This window comes from Megascapheus bottae, chromosome 25, assembly GCF_031878675.1.
Source record: "Megascapheus bottae isolate mThoBot1 chromosome 25, mThoBot2.hap1, whole genome shotgun sequence".
In the NCBI taxonomy this organism is placed as follows: domain Eukaryota; kingdom Metazoa; phylum Chordata; class Mammalia; order Rodentia; family Geomyidae; genus Megascapheus; species Megascapheus bottae.
Window position 1 is genome coordinate 14976447 of NC_143533.1, and position 16902 is coordinate 14993348.

The 16902-nt window shown below is 42.1% G+C and overlaps 1 protein-coding gene across 5 annotated transcripts; it reads right to left on the reverse strand.

Moving 5' to 3' along the window:
• Window positions 1-35: 35 nt before the first annotated feature.
• On the reverse strand, window positions 36-16901 carry Pigb (phosphatidylinositol glycan anchor biosynthesis class B). Of its 5 annotated transcripts, XM_090358366.1 has the most exons (13): window positions 16356-16369; window positions 15998-16270; window positions 15114-15249; window positions 13687-13804; window positions 10991-11095; window positions 9555-9685; window positions 8585-8725; window positions 6644-6695; window positions 4873-5084; window positions 3729-3793; window positions 2660-2873; window positions 1161-1341; window positions 36-249 (listed from the first exon to the last, which is right to left on the reverse strand). In XM_090358366.1, the coding sequence occupies exons 2-13, from the start codon at window positions 16005-16007 to the stop codon at window positions 97-99; spliced, it is 1518 nt and encodes a 505-aa protein (XP_090214492.1). In that variant the 5' UTR covers window positions 16008-16270; window positions 16356-16369; the 3' UTR covers window positions 36-96. The 5 variants fall into 5 exon arrangements, with proteins under 5 accessions (XP_090214492.1, XP_090214491.1, XP_090214495.1 ...); XM_090358365.1 differs by lacking the exons at window positions 15998-16270; window positions 16356-16369 and adding an exon at window positions 16601-16901; XM_090358368.1 differs by lacking the exons at window positions 1161-1341; window positions 15998-16270; window positions 16356-16369 and adding an exon at window positions 16601-16901 and having other exon boundaries at window positions 163-249.
• Between the last annotated feature and the right edge of the window lies 1 nt (window position 16902).

The window sequence follows — 16902 nt, forward strand, 5'->3', positions numbered from 1 at the left end:
CCTCAGTAATGATATTTGGGCAGTTCATAATGGCATTGACTGAGTGTTTCTGAATGTTTCAATTCAGTGATGTCAGACATAGTCTCTGTAGAAATTCTAAACAGTCCAGAGATTCATCCTGTTGAGTTTCCCATTTGCTTTTTGTTCATAGACATATATATGCGTTCCAGTTCGGCCCTCTGGCAAGTAAGTGTGGAAGAAAACAGCAGTCCTTTCATAATTTCTTGCAGCTAGGAAAGCACTTATTTCCTAGAAGTAAATAAATGTTTACATGAATAAAGGATACATTTTGCTGAGTAATGTTTTAGAGACGTTTAGGATGGCCTGTTTTAGGTAGGGGGATGTGGCTCAAGTGGTAGGAATACCTGCCTAGCAAGCACCAAGCCCCAAGTTCAAATCCCGGTACCATCATCAAAAACAAAGCACCAAATCACCAGTGAGCTCTTGAGTGCTGCTTGACAACTTTTCCTTCCATGCAAGATTACCTTAATAAAAAATTCACTTTGGGGATTTGGTGCTAGTGGCTTACACTTGTAATCCTAGATATTCAGGAAGCTGAGAGCTGAGGATTATCATTTGAAGCTAGCCTGGGCAGGAAAAGTCCATGAGACTTTTTTTTTTTCCAGTCCTGGGGCTTGAATTCAGGGCCTGAGCACTGTCCTTGGGCTTTCTTAAGGCTATAATTCTACCACTTGAGCCACAGTACCACTTCTAGCTTTTGTAGGAATGTGGTACCAAGGAATCGAACCCAGGTCTTTATGCAGGCTAGGCAAACACTCTTACCATTAAGCCAAACTCCCAGACCCAAGTCCATGAGACTTATCTACAATTAACCACCACCAGAAAGTGAAATGAACCACCAGAAACCCCCAGAAGTGAAGCTGTGGCACAGCTGTAGGACACTAACCTTGAACCAAAAAAAAAAGGTCCTGGGACATGGCCTAGGTCCTGAGCTCAAGCTCCAGGACTGGCATAAAAAAATAGCTTTTGGGTGGTAATCTGTGTACCTCCAAAGTTACAGAACTGGAGCACAAATTTTGACAACGGAAAAGACTAATTACAAGAATTAAAGGAGGTCAAAAATAGGCTATATTATTCATTGACTTCAGTGTTTGCTAATCCTAAAGTGAAATAAAGTACATTTCCTTCATGTTACTCACCTTCTCCAAAGCACTGAAGATGATCAAGTGAGTAGGTAGTGATATGTCCTCAGGAAATTCCCTATGTAACCATTTCAGAGGGTCTTGGTAAAACACATCTGCTTCATCAAGATACTGACTATTTCCACTCAAGTCTGGGGGACACTGGAGAAATCGCATTGGAAGTGCACAGTGAACATGGCTAGGAGAAGAATCAGTTCCCCATAATAGTTACAAATTTTAAAAAGGCAGTTGTTATCATGTTAGTTTCTCCCCATCTACCCCCACAGTCCTTGGGCCTAGGCACTGTCCTTGAGCTTTCTCAAGGTTAGCACTCTACACTTGAGCCACAGCACCACTTTGAGGCTTTCTGTGTATGTCGTACCAGGGAATTGAACCCAGGGCTTCATGCATGCAAGGCAAGCACTCTACCACTAGGCCATGCTCCTGGCCCTTCATGTTACTTTTTAAGATATATGCTTAGCAAAATGGGAGATATAAATATGTAAGTTGCATTCCAGTAAGGTGAAGAGACAAGCCCTTACTGTATTTTTTTGTTTTTGTGGGTCATGAGCTTTTCAACTCAAGGCTACAGCCCTACCCTTGAGTCAAGCTCCGCTGCCAGTTTTCTAGAGGTTAATTGGAGATAAGAGTCTCAGGTCCTTTTGTGCCCAGGCTGGCTTTGAACCTTGATCCTCAGATCTCAGCCTCCTGAGTAGCTAGGATTACAGGCGTGAGCCAAAACGCCCGCCACCTTTATTGTATTTCATCAGAGAGAGAGACTAAGGGTCTCCCATGTAACAGCAAACCTACAAGCCCAAATTGAAGTATGGAGGGGTACAGGAGGGAGCAGTCAGCATCTTTGAGACTCCACATACTGCAACGTTAATGAGCTGTTTCAGAAGTCCAAGTGCATTTTGAGAACAGGTAGATGAATTTGTTTTAGAGAAGTTCTTTAAAGGCTTATTTGGCAAGAAACAACTGTAAGTGGAAAGGATTCTTATACGTTTCCCCTTCTGCCCTAGAAGGGGATTTGTCATAGCTTGAATGACTGCCCAGTCTTGATCATCCTTATGCCCCAAGATCCTGAGTGCTAGATTACAGGCCCACACCATCTTGAGTTCATAATTATCATTTGAATATTGATCAGCTGATTGACATCTGGGATTCTGAGAGAAGGGAGAGGGAATGTGTGTATGTGTGTTGTGTTGCTGGGAATTAAATCCAAGACCTCTACAACTGGAGTACATCTCAGCTAAGTTTCAGTTTGTTTTCCTTTTTCTGTTCATAATAACAGCACATAGTAAAGTTTTTTTTTTTGGTCAGTCTTGAAGCTTGAACTCAGGGTCTGGGCACTGTTCTTTAGCTTCTTTTGCTCAAGAATAACACTCTACCACTTGAGCCACAGCGCCACTTGTGGCTCTATTTATGTGGTACTAAGGAACCCAGGGCTTCATGCATGCTAGGTGAGCACTCTGCCACTAAGCCACATTCCCAGCCCATAAAGCAACTTTTATTACCTGTAAAAAGGAGTAGAGTGGCAGGGCATCAGTATAAGTATTGAGGCTGAAGATTTATTGGAACTGCTGTGACAGACTTTTTGAATATGACTCATGACATCAAGAGTGCCTCGTTGATGAACTAAACCAGTATAGAATGCGAGGAGCGTATTTGATAAAAACAAGAAACTTAGGGCTGCTTTCTTCCATGATTTCAGGTGGGCTAATGAGTGTCCTATATGGAGATAGGTACATTCAAGTGTTAACACTGGCAGTCTTAGTGTTTTATGTTAGCTCTAAATATATTTGGGTATCATAGCATAAGCTATGACACTGACATTATTAAGATTTCTTAATCATAAGCAGTCATAATTCCTTTGGCTAGGACTACTAGTCACTAAGATTATTGTCATTTTCATGTTTTGATCATTTTTATCTGTAAAAACAAAAGCTAGAACAACATAATTGTATATTTGTTGAAAATTTTAAAATGTAATTTAGATTCTGCCATCTAGTGCAGGTTTGATAAGACACATTTTTGTAAGTGTTGGTCAAGGCTTGGAGGGCTGATATGTTGGTATCTGTTCATCCATGTCATCAACCAATTAGTAAAAATGGTATGACTCCAACTAAATCTAATGACTAAATAAATGGCAACAACTCATGAGTTTGTCCTCACCAAGATAGTGACAGGATGGGAAAGTGAACCTGTACAGTGCTTATTATATCAAATTTACTGATGATTATCTACAAACTAGAAAATGCAATGCTGAGAAACCTTACTACCATCTCTATTGTCTCACTAAGTGAACTTTCCATTTTTATGTATTCTGGGGAAGACGTATCTTTGTATTTTCAGTGTTTACATGATGGAAAGGGAATTCTGTTTTAGAATGGGAAATGAGTCCTCACAAAGCCAAATGTTAAAAAAAAGGAAAAAAAAAAAAGCTAGCTATCTTAAGACATGAAACAGAATGGTAATACAATTAGTACATAATTAAGCAATTCTTAGCTTGGTTGAAAAGATATTAGTTCAAAAGTACTGTCTTAACTTTCTATAGATAGTTTATATTAAATAAAAGCTACTTACCGCAGAACACCATACAAAACGGTAAAACAGAGTAGATGAACCTGAATTCTTTGTGACCTAACATGCTATAATAAAAAATCATAAAGGGAAAAATTTATTTCAACATGTGACATGACTGATAATTAAAAAAGAAATATAACACAATCTATTTTCTAAATATTGGAAACCGAACTTAAAGCATCAGTCATTTTTCTTATGAAAATTCATTCAGGAAGAGATGTTAATTAATCCAGTCAAGTAATTGTACCCAAACTAAGGGTTTGGATGCTGTCCTTGAGCTGCTTTTTTGCTCAATGCTAGTACTCTACCACTTGAGCCACAACTCTACTTCTGGTAGTTTGTTGGAGACTTGTCTGGGGCAATGGCTCATGCCTGAAATCTTAGCTACTCAGGAGGCTGAGATCTAAGGATCAAGATTCAAAGCCATCCCAGGCACTAAAAAACGTGAGACTCCTATTTCCCATTAACCACCAGAAAACCAGAGGTGGTACTGTGGCTCCAGGGGTAGGGCAGTAGAGTAGCCTTAAGCTAAAGAGCTCAGGGACAGTAGCGAGGCCCAGAATTCAAGCCCTACAACTGACCAAAAAAAAAAAAAAAGGTCTTAAGGACTTTGCTGCCTAGACTGGCCTCGAACTGCAGTGCAATCCTTAGATCTTAGCTTCCAGCTAGGATTACATACATGAACCACTGGTGCCCGAATAATGCTTAAGATTTTGGTAGGTTCTGTCTACTTAAGGTGAATCAAATTTGTTCTCCTTTTAAGAAATGGAGTATAGGGGCCGGGAATTTGGCCTAGTGGTAGAGTGCTTGCCTAGCATGCACAAAGACCCAGGTTTAATTCCTTGGTACCACATACTTAGAAAAAGCCAGAAGTGGTGCTAAGGCTTAAGTGGTAGAGTTCTAGCCTTGAGAAAAATCCAAGGACAGTGCTCAGGCCCTGAGCTTAAGCCCAGGACTGGCAAAAAAAAAAATGTATAGCCCTTGTTCAGCAAATGCTGTATGTAAATTACCTGACCATGAGCACAATTACTTCTAAAATCTCCACTGTCAAATCCATAGAATCAATTCAATTAATTGAACTGATAATTCGATTTCTTAGTAAAAAGAAAAAACAACACACTATTTGAAGAAAATATAATCTTACCTATAAACTAACAGTGTCCACAGCACAGTCACCATGAGTATGCAGTATCTCTTTGGGGCTAGAAAGCAGCCATGGATAAAGAAGGGTAAGTGCGTACCCAGGACAGCTGGAAATCCTTGACTGAAGTACCAATGCCATGGATGAGAGCCATAAAATGTCCCCAAACTGTGGAGCACGTTGAATTTAAAAAAATTAAATTGAACCAGAGTCCACTGGCAGAATTGAAGAGGAAAGAAACATGTGTTAGTGTCAAATATTTATCTTTGACATTAGGAAATGTGATAAAATTCTTACCACTCAATCAAACTTAATAGATCAATAGTTTTGATTAATGATTTTATGATTTAGGTAAGGACTCTACCACTAGGCCATGCTCCTGGCCCTGAAATTCTTTTTTTATGGTACTTGGGATTAGCTGCAGTCATCCTTAATGACATTTTTCTTTCTTAAGTACTGATGCATTCTTTGTTAATTTGTGAAAGACTGGGTTTTGAGATTTAAGAGGAATCTTCAACATAATTAAATGTTTATACATATTTAAGTAATGTTACGTTTTACATCCAATAAGAGGTAGGGTGTGAAACTTAATAGAGAATATGTGTGGTATCTATATTTTACTGTACAATACTGCATATTAATATTACTTGGTAAGATAAAACTGCAAATATTAAAACTTGAATTATATAGCAATGACAGCAAATTAATAATAGAGGTTGGAAATGTGGCTTAATGGCAAAGTGCTTGCCTAGCATGAATTGAGGTCTTTGGTTCAATTCCTTGGTACCACATAATCAAAAAATAAAATTAATTAAAAATAAGTACCATTAAGTGCTCACTCACTCAGGCTAGGAACTGCTATAATGTAAACATTTTTCATGATTTATCTTTTCAACATCATGGGCCAGAATTACTTCCAGAAAAAGAAGTCATGGAAAGATCTGAAACTTGTCTGTGAGAGTACTGAGTTTCAAACTGTGACAGATTATTGAATCCATATTCAAGAATGATGTCTGGCTGGCACCTGTGGAGCACGCCTATAGCCCTAGCTATTCAGAGGCTGAGATCTGAGAACCAAGGTTCAAAGCTAGCCCAGGCAGATAAATTCTAAAGACATCTAGAATTAACTAGCAAAATTTGAAAGTGGTAGTGTGGCTCAAGTGGTAGAGCATTAGCCTTGATTGAAAAAGCCAAGAAGAGTGCAGAGGCCTTGAGTTGAGGCTCCTGTACTGATATATGCACACAACACAAACACGCAGAAGTGACTTCTGCCCAAAGGGGACATACAAACAACCAAAAGCCATTATCTAGTTATCTTGAAATCCAGATTGAGGAATAGAATACTTACCTTGGTTGATAGGATTTGTAGATTAAGGGTAAAAGAAAGTCATTACAACTTTTTTCTTTTTTTTTTTGGAGGGGCGCGGGGGAGGGGGGGTAGTCCTGGAGCTTGAACTCAGGGCCTGGGCACTGTCCTTGGACACTGCTCAAAGCTAGCACTCTGCCACTTGAGCAACTGTGCCACTTCCGGAAGTCATTTACATTTTTATTTAATTTTTATAGTCTAGACTGGCCTCAAACTAAGTTATCCTGCCCCAGCCTCTCAAATCCTGGATTTGAAGTTTCAGGTATGGCTTGAAAATCTGCTAAAAATGTTTTTCATATATTTTGAAAATTTGCCTCTTCTGAAATATTAATGGATTAAGAATCCAGCTTGGGGTTCCAGTGCAAAAAATGGTTAGAGATAGAAATATTTAATATATTTTTTACTTACTTGGCCAAAAAAAATGCGATCAATGATCAGAGATGAACTCAAAGTTACAAATCTGAAAAAGAAATCACAACTGTGATTCACATTCTGAAACTACTTAAAAACAGTATCTCTTGAAGCTCTTCAACCAATAGATAACTTTTAAAATCCTCAGCTGAGTGCTGGTGGCTCATGCCTGTAACTTCAGCCACTCAGGAAGCTGAGAAATGAGGATTGTGGTTTAAAACCATCCTGGGCAGAAAAGTCAGTGAGACTCTTACCTGCAAAATACAGGAAATGGAGTTGTGGCTCAAAGTGGTAAAGCACTAGCCACTCGCCTTGAGTGAAAAGAGCTCAGGGACAGTGCCCAGGCAGAATTCAGAATGACAGAAAACAACTCCAAAGCACCTTTTCAAACTTCAGCTGAATATGAATTTACACTTTTTGAAAGATCTTTCTTAGAACTTAAGTCTACAAATCAAGCCCATGTTCAAGTTGTGGCACAGTTCTACCTTCTTTGAATTTTAGGAGAATGGAATCATACTGTATGTACTCTTGTTCCCACGTCTTTCATCATGTTTGTGGGACTGAACTATTTTCCTGGGTGAGGCAATTGTCATTTACACTATCATGTATGTAACTGTTCTAATACAATACACTGTATTTTACTGTGTCCATTTTTAGCTGTTAAGTGTTGCTGGAAGTAGTGCTGTGGTTCAGGGAATAGGGCGGTAGCCTTGGGCTGAAGAGCGTAGGGACAACACCCAGGCCCAGAGTTCAAGCCCCAGAAAAAGAAAAAAAAAAATGATGCTAAGAACATTTTAAAGTTTTTCTTTAAACATTAGTTGTAGGGATGGGGGGGGGTCCACTGTGTTATTTATTTTTTAGTGATACTGAGTCTCATGATTTCTAGGCTGGCACTATTTGATCCACACCATACCTCCACTTCAGCCCACAAACATTACTTTTTCTTTTCTTACTAGCATAAAGTAGTTGAATGGAGGGGAGAAGGGAAGGCTGGCACAATGCTGCCATGTACAGTATCCCCATCTGCCTGCCTCTACTACTCTCTTCACTCTCCCTCATTCCCCTTGTCTTCAAAACAGTTTTCAGCGGATTTCATACAAGCACACAAACTACAATGGCCACATTCCCATTCATCATCTTCGTTAGCAACACCGCCCCCCCCACCATGACCTCCCACAAAACAAGCCTGTTGGATTTTTCTGTCATTAAGTGTTTTCTCATTTTTTTTAGAGTGTATTAGTTATATCAAGGCATTTTACTATGGTAGTTCAGACATGCATATATTTTGTATCGTTCATAATCCTCTCTCTTCCTCCACTATGGACATTCTTTAGCACTTCTGTTGTATACTTTTAGGGCTGCAAGATTGCTAGTCTACAAGGTCAGCTTTGGTACTTAGTTTTCAGAACTGGTTGTGTCCAATTACATTCTTCCATGTATACCTAGGAGTTCCAAAAAACTTTCAGGGCTGGGAGTTTGGCCTAGTAAGTAGAGTGCTTGCCTAGCATGCACGAAGACTCGGGTTAGATTCCTTAGTACTGCGTACATAGAAAAAGCCAGAAGTGGTGCTATGGCTCAAGTAGAGCTCTAGCCTTGAGAATCCCAAGGACAGTGCTCAGGCCCTGAGTTCAAGCCGTAGGACTGGCAAAAAAAAACAAAAACAAAAAACAAAAACTTTCGGCCATTGGGCAGATGTGTGTCATGGCCATTTAAAATGTTCACTTCATCACTGCTAAGGAGATGCCCTTTGGATATTGCATTGAAATAGCTCTTCATTTTGCTCACTTTCCTGTAATATTTTTCTTACTATTTTTTTTTTTACTGATGGGTGTGAAGTTTTAGTTAACACTGGAAAAAAGACAATGAACTAAAGGATTTAAAACCTTGCAGTTGCTCATTTACAGGTTAGTATACTTAACACTAAGTAGCCACACTTACCCCACAGGTAAGAAATGATGTAGAGTAAGAGGGAGCTTTCTCTGTTCTTGCCAGAAATGTGTGCAGAGTAGAGGTATCCATGAGATGATGGCTGTGGGACGAATTATGAAGGCGAATGCCACCAATGACACGTACTTAGCACTGTAAGCAAGGAAACAGAACCATTAAGAACCATAGTTAGGTTTGAAGCTAACCTACTGTTAATACTGTGATACAGTATTTTCTTTTAAAAATAAGGTGCCGGGAGTTTGGTCTAGTGGTAAAGTGCTTGCCTAGCATGCATGAAGACCTGGGTTCGATTCCTCGGTACCACATGCATAGGAAAAAAAGCTGGAAGTGGTGCTGAGGCTCAAGTGGTAGAGCTCTAGCCTTGAGAAAGTCCAAGGAGAGTGCCCAGCCCCTTAGCTCAAGCCCAGGACTGGCCAAAAATAAATAAATAAAAATAAAAAATAATAAATAAAATTTTAAAAAATAATAAAATGAGCAGCCATGTACCAGTGGTCTTTGTAATCTTAGCTACTCAGGAGGCTGAGATCTGAGGATCACAGACCAAAGCCAGTCCAGGCAGGAAAGTCCATGACTCTCTTATTTCCAATTAACCTCCAAAAATCCAGAATTGAAGCTGTGGCTCAAGTGGTAACATGCTAACCTTGAGCCAAAAAGCTCAGGGAGAGTGATCAGGCTTGAGCTGAAGTCCCAGGACTGGCACCAAAAAAACCCATCTTTTTGGTATGAAAAGCTATATGGTGATTAGCTACTTGGCTATATATACCCTTGCAAAATTATATTCTTTTGATTATCCACTTTGAGGACACTGCTTGTTTGTAGTATAATTTATCCACTAGAATCTGTGGTTTCATAACTTATGAACACTTGGGAAAATACTGGATCCTGTAACACAGAGTTTAAGCTTTTCCCAAAAGTATGCCTTTAAGTTTCGTACATAATTGTTAACAGTAGTAGATCTCACCTGCTCACAGACTTGGAACCTTCCAGAGGATAGTAGAAAAGAGCAAGTACAGTGAGAACAGTCTCCATGGTGTTGGTGAGGGTTCTGGTACAGCAATACCACGTGAACCAAGAACACAACTGGCAAAACAACTAAGAGAAGTGATGAACAAACATGTATGCTGTCGAAGTGGGAAGTTAGCATCATCTTTTGTGTGAACTAGCAAGAGTCTAGTATTGCCAAAACCCCGTCAACATGGTCATGAACAGTAGACACTCTCAGACATTGTTTTATGGTTTTTTTTTTTTGGCCAGTCCTGGGCTTGAGCTCAGGGCCTGACCATTGTCCTTGGACTTTCTCAAGGTTAGAGCTCTACCACTTGAGCCTCAGCACCACTTCCAGCCTTTTTTTTCTATGTATGTGGTACCAGGGAATCGAACCTGGGTCATGCTAGGCAAGCACTCTACCACTAGGCCAAACTCTCAGCCCCATCAGACATTGTTTTTAAGAACTTCCATCCAACGTAGCATTACAATAGTATCAGATCTCTGTGGGATTATTTTCAAGTGTACTTTATAGTTCTGTATTTGATTTAAATTCCACTTTTCATGAATTAAAGATGTAAGCTAGACTGCTATTTTGATGGTACAATTTAGGTAACTTGTTTGTTGGGGTAAGGCTCTTACCATGTACTTGCTTCCTGTTATTTCTAATGTACCTTAAAGAATACTTCATGAAATTAGAGGGTTTTTCAAAACTAGAACACAGTGGCTCTATTTGGAGGTAGGGTTTCAGAGGTATCCTGACCCTTGCTACCATTTTAGGCTGAGTCAGGCAGTGCACATATACGTAGTCACAAAATACAGGCTGACTTATCTGCATAAACAAGCAGGGCTTCATCGCCAAACTAACCTGCCTTTTCACATTGCTAAAGACTACACTGCTCATAGCTACACATCTTTTTCCCAATTTACTAATAAATTATATTTTAGAAGTAGTTACTTGAAATTTCTATTGAATTCTCCAAATTCATTTCAAAGATTTGAGTGGGATATAATAAGGAATTGATACTTCCATCTTTAAATAAGTCAAAGACTCTTCCACACTATACTTGTTCCCTTCTACAAGTCCAGCCATATCAAGCATTCTAGTTGGTCAGAGTGCCAAGGAATTTCTCTGTGGAATAAACATGAGGTCTCTTGTGAGGTGGGCAGTGATGTGCTGCTATACCTCCTGGATTCTGGGTAAAACAAAGCAAAGGCGTGGGCACTTCTGAGACAGTACCAGAAGGCTGTCTATTCTGCCTCAGTTTCTCCCAGAGTTTGCCTTCCACTACCCTGGGCTCAATCAGGAATGAACATATGGGACGGGCCACTGGTATTTTAATTCAATTGTTATGCTGATCTGTATTTTCTTCCAGATACTTTCTGCTCATAGGTTAAATGATTAGGACTTACCACCCATCTTGCCACTTCCTGGCTGTCCAATTGCCTCATTAGTGAGTAAAGCCTCAGGTCTGCTAGAGCAGACAGAAGTGCTTGGGCGAGTCTGGGGATCCAGATCTTTAATAGGTAAAGAAGAAGAGTTGAAATACATCTCTTGTTCATACCAAATGGAAATAAACCAAAACTAATCCTAGTACAAAAATAGATAGAAATCCATCTACTTCTACCAAAGCCATATATTCATTTCTCATGAACACTCCTAAGGTATATTTATCACTCTCATTTTTCTCTCCATTTTTATAGTGATTCATCTAACACAATACTATTTTTCTTTTCTTTTCTTTTGAGACAGTATCTTACTGCTCTTCTTGCCTCAGCCTCCCACAACCAGCCAGCACAAAATGTATAGTTTTAAGTAGGTAGCAAACAATTTTATTGTGTTGTCTGTTCTAGAATATTTTAATTAGTATGTAAGAATTAAAAGAAAACATTTAAGCCAGGCGCGGTGGCTCATGCCTGTTATCTAGCTACTCAGGAGGCTGAGATCTGAGGATTGCAGTTCAAAGCCAGTTCAGGCACTAAAGACTGTGAGTCTCTTATCTCCAATTCATCTCTAGAAAAGGGGAAATGGGGCTGTGGCTCCAGGGGAAGGGCGGTAGCCTTGAGCTGAAGAGCTCAGGAACAGTGCTAAGGCCCAGAGTTCAAGCCCCATGACCCCGCCCCCCAAAATAAATAAAAATAAAATTGAGTATTGTGTGCCAGGTATCCTACTAAATGTATCTGTGCATTATGATGTCTGACTGAGTACTTGTTATTATCTCTAGCCCAGCTGCATCAGCAGAATGCTGCCTAACTGTTGCAATGAGAAAACTTTTAGCTGCCCACGCAGAGTACTTTCCACCCTAGTCCCAAGTAGAAAAATGCCTCTGAACAAAGGACAGGTGCCATTTCTCTCTCCTGTCAAAGAATTTGCCTTGCAGACCCTGCTGACAGTAAACTACTTTTGCTGTACATGACTGTGTCCATGTGGTCTTCTAGGATGGTTGTTTTCACTGGTGTGACTCAGATTCGAACTAAGTTGCTGGGGTCTGAGCAGTATCTGGTTGACAACCTGATTGATATCCTCTCTGTGAGAATGTCAAACTCAATCAAATGCCGCCCGGCCACACAGCACCCAACACTGAAGGACAATTTAGGGACTCCTATTGATTGTTGACTCCCTCCCAGCAGGAAGTAGTTTCAGAAGAAATGACTGCTGCCCATTTTCTGATCTGGACTCATATCCAACAAGGACACCCTGTCAGCTAGCTGACATTCAACTTTGCTGTACATGACTTGGTGTCTGCCTGGTTTTCTGGGCTGGTACTTTCACTGGTGCTGTGACTTGGATCAAGGCTCTGCTAGTGAGCTGCCCTGGAGACCTTGTGCCAGTCTCAGGACCACCCAGATGACCGCAGAGACAATTCCCTCCTGAGCACTCTCCTACCGGCATCCGAACTGCCCTTCTTTCCCTTTGAGTGACCATTTCCTGCTACCAGAGGTTCCGAGTCCTTTTCACTTTACAGGGAGAAAAAAAATCATGGCACCACTAGGCCAATTGCATGGTGACGACTGCTCTTGCTGGCTGCTCCCTCATTGTTACTTGAACAAAGTGCCTCTGGGGATGTACTTGATTCAACTCTGTTGGCCACTTGTCATTGGTAGGACACAGTCTAAAATTCCTCAGTAGACAACCTGAAATCCCTCAAGTTTAAATCCCATCCTAAGCCTCATACGCTTATGTTTATATCATCAAATTTGGCCCCAATATTCATTGGACAGTGAGTCCACCACATGGCCCCTTCACAGGACAGTGGACCCTGATAATTTTTTAGGGCCTATACAAGAGCTCAGGCAAATAAAAGGAAATTGTCTACATACAGGCTCTTCCCCTTTTCAACAAAAGGTCATTGCCAAATATTTTGTTTGGTGTTGCCAGTTTTTTCAAGCATTAACCATGCGGTTCTATCATATAACCTGGCTCAGGGCCTCAGTATGGTCCTTGGACTTTCTCAAGGCTTGAGCTCTACCACTTGAGCCTCAGTACCACTTCCAGCTTTTTTTTCTTTTTCTTTTTGCCAGTCCTGGGCTTGGACCACTAAGCCAAACTCACGGCCCCCAAAAATATTTTTTTTACTACTGTAATTCCCCCCAGAATATTCTCTTTGGCCAGTCCTAGGGCTTGAACTCAGGGCCTGGGCACTGTCCCTGGGCTTTCTCAAGACTAGCACTCTATAGCCAAAAAAAATATATATATATATTAGTGATAATTAACCCCGAAAAGAAGAATGGAATATTAGTTTAAATTTAATCCAGCAGATGTGTGGGTGTTTGGGGGGAGGGGAGCTGAAGATTGAACCCAGGCCCCCGTGAATGCTAAAGAAGGGATTTACACTGAGCTACCATTCCATCTCAACATGCACTTTTTTTTTTTGCCAGTCCTGGGCTGGAGCGCAGGGCCTGACTATGGTTCTTGGACTTTCTCAAGGCTAGAGCTCTACCTCTTGGACTTCAGCACCACTTCTGGCTTTTTTCTACGTGTGTGGTACCCGAGGAATTGAACCCAGGTCTTCGTGCATGCTAGACAAGCACTCTACCACTAGTCCAAACTCGTGGCCCACATGCATTTATTTTTCACAGACATTCTGGTTACCTTTATTCAAACTTACCAGTAACTGCACACTGTCGTTCCCAAATAGATGCAGAATCTTGTATATGCTTGCAAAAATTAAGGGGTAAGTATAACCCCTCAATCTTTCTGTCCATTCCCAGGTCAGATAACCATAATTAATCATATTAAGGATTAAATTTAAAGAATGTTGAAGCATTAATTTCTACATGTCATTTATTCATGTATTTGCAGGTCTAGGGCTTAAGCTCATAGCCTCACACACTTGCCAAGCAAGATAGGATAGGTAGATTGGCTTCAGACTCAGGTTTTCCTACCTTTGCCTCCCAAGTAGCTGGGATTATAGGCAATTACATCTGTCCTCTGTGTTTTAATTTTCGAAAATGAAATCTTAAAACAGCATTTTATATTGGGTATTTGAACTAAGAGTTTAGCTGGCCAGCTAAATTCTCCAAGAATGTTTTTTTTTATTTTTGGACAAGAATGTTTTAATGCTTTTTTTTTTTTTTTTTTGGTAGGTCATGGGGCTTGAACTCTGGGCCTAGGCGTGCTGCTTTCCCTGAGCTCTACAGCTCAAGGCTACTGCCTTACCCTTGAGCCACAGCCCAACTTGCCATTTTCTAGTGATTAACTGGAGATAAGAGTCTCATGTTCTTGAGCGCCCCAGCTAGCTTTGAACTGCAGTCCTCAGATCTCAGCCTCCTGAGTAGCTAGGATTACAGGGGTGAGCCACTGCACCCAGCTTTGTGTTCCTTTTTATTTGTTCACTTAGCTTTTTGGAGACTGGGACCTACTGTGTAGCACAAGTTGGCCTGGAATCTTTTGTCGTTTTTGTACTGTGTCCTGGGGCCTGTGTCCTGTGTCAGGGCCTGGGTGCTATCTCAGCTCCTTTTGCTCGAGTCAGCATTCTACCACTTGAGCTACAGCTCTACTTCCAGCCTTTTTAGTAGTTCAGTAGAGACTGGAGTCTCACAGGTTTTTCTGCCTGGGCTGGTTTCAAACTAGGACTATAAGATCTCAGCCTCCCAAGTAGCTAGGATTACATGCATGAGCCACCAACACCCAGCTCTGAAATGCTTTGTATAGCCAGGGCTGACTCTGAACTAGCAACTATCCTACCTCAACATATCAAGTACAGAGAAGGAATGAGTTTACTGAATACTGAGCAATGTTGGAAGATACACTAAAAGCTATGTCAAGTTTAATAAACTCTAAGACATACAAGAAATATTAGTATACAACAATGCTCTGACAAGCTGAAATTATTTGCAGAAAATGCAGATAGGGAAGTGGGGCTGTGGCTCAGGGGGAAGGGTGGTAGCTTTAGGCTGAAGAGCTCAGGGACCATACCCAGGCCCAGAGTTCAAGCCCCAAAACCAACAACAACAAAAAAGAAAATGCAGATAGTTGCTTGAAAATAGAAAGTGACCTCAGTTCATAGTGTGGAAAAGAAATGAAAAAGGATATTTGAAAACCATGTGATGTGCTACTTCAAGAGACTGCCAGTATTCATCTGGAACAAAGCTCGTCTGCACTAAAAAGCAGTTCAGTACTCGTAAAGCAATGATAAACAAGACTAGGTAAATGTTTTCTCCAAGGAGATCTGAAAAACAAAACCAAGAAGGTCATTGTGGCATAAAAATCAGGTAGTTTCTTGCAGAATTTAAATATGTCGCTCTAGCTAGCTCCTCGCTAATGCACGCTGGTGAATTCTGGCCCTTCCATACCACTTGCCATTTGCCTAGAGCTAAACATATAGGAGGGAGATGGGTAACGTGGGGATTCAGCTCAGTGGTGGAGCTCTAGCTTAGTAGGTGTTGGGTGATGGTCCTAGTTTTTTTTAACCAACTGGTCTTGCAAATGAATATATAGAGAGAAGGTTGAAATAAATACTGATAAGAGTTAACTAAGGACGGCCGGGAGTTTGGCCTAGTGGTTAAAGTGCTTGCCTAGCATGCACGAAGACCTGGGTTCGATTCCTCGGTACCCCACATACATAGCAAAAAGCCAGAAGTGGTGCTGAGGCGCAAGTGGTAGAGCTCTAGCCTTGAGAAAGTCCAAGGACAGTGCTCAGGCCCTGAGCTCAAGCCCAGGACTGGCAAAAAAAAAGAGTTAACTAAGGACTATAGGTGTAATGAAACTGGCTCATAAATAAGAATATAACTGTATATGTCAAACAGCGATATAAAATGTTTCTCTGTGCACTAGAAGCTATCCCCTACTGATGTTCACTATATATCAATCGCTTAATTTTCATTTAATCTTCAAGTCATATCTTTTGGGGCTGGGGTGATGGAACGGTACTGGTGTTTGAACCCAGGAGCCTGGTGCTTGGAAAGCTGGTGCCGTACCGTGTGTCATGTCTCGGCCGGATAAAAACACACCACATAACGTCCGCAAGAAGAAGGTTTAATGTGGGACAGACTGCCAGGCTGCCTCCATCTGGGCGGAGAACGGGGGCTGCCATGAAGCTAGGGAGGGTAATTGAAACGAGAAGGAGGTGGAAAACTGCGTTGTGACAAGAGGCGGAAATTCCGTGGTCGGCGGGGTGGACGGTTGTTGGTGGCCAGGCCGGGTGGTCGGGTCGGGGCGACCTGACTTACAAGGAAGCAACAGTTTCCTTTCTGCGGGCGAAAGTTTAAGCAACCGGCACGTCCACCACAGCCCAACAGCGCGTGCCACGGCCCCACGCCCTCAGCTCTTACTCACGGAGCAAGTGGAGCAAGTGGAGCAAGCTCATCGCCTCGTCCACAGTCACCGAGCTGTCAACGGCCCGTCGGAGCCCGATCACAAACAGACGGCAACGCCTGCGCCCTCCGGCGGACGTGGGGTACAGTGTTACCTAATCCTTGAACTGGGTTCCAGTGTCGAGGACCAGATACCAAGATCCGCGTTTCCAGCACCTCCAGCCCCGCGTGCGCTCGCGACCCGGCCCGCCCGGGCCCAGCACTCACCCCCGGCGGGTCGGGCGCCCTTCTCTGGGGCGCTGGCGTACAGGGTAGACTTTCTCTTCCGCAGCTTCGTCTTCGGGCCGGAGCGACTCTGCAGACCGCGGAAAGCGATGCCGCCGTCCCCGCCCTCGGCATCCATCGCCCTCACTCCCGAACAGACTCGGGAGCGGGCTGACGAGCCGCCGCCGCGGCCGCCACCATCGGACCGGAAGCGGAACGGCCAGCGCGCGCACGCGCGCACCGACGACTCCGCCGGCTAGGTTTGGTCACTGAGGGCCGCCGTCGCGCGCAGGCGCAGAAGGCGC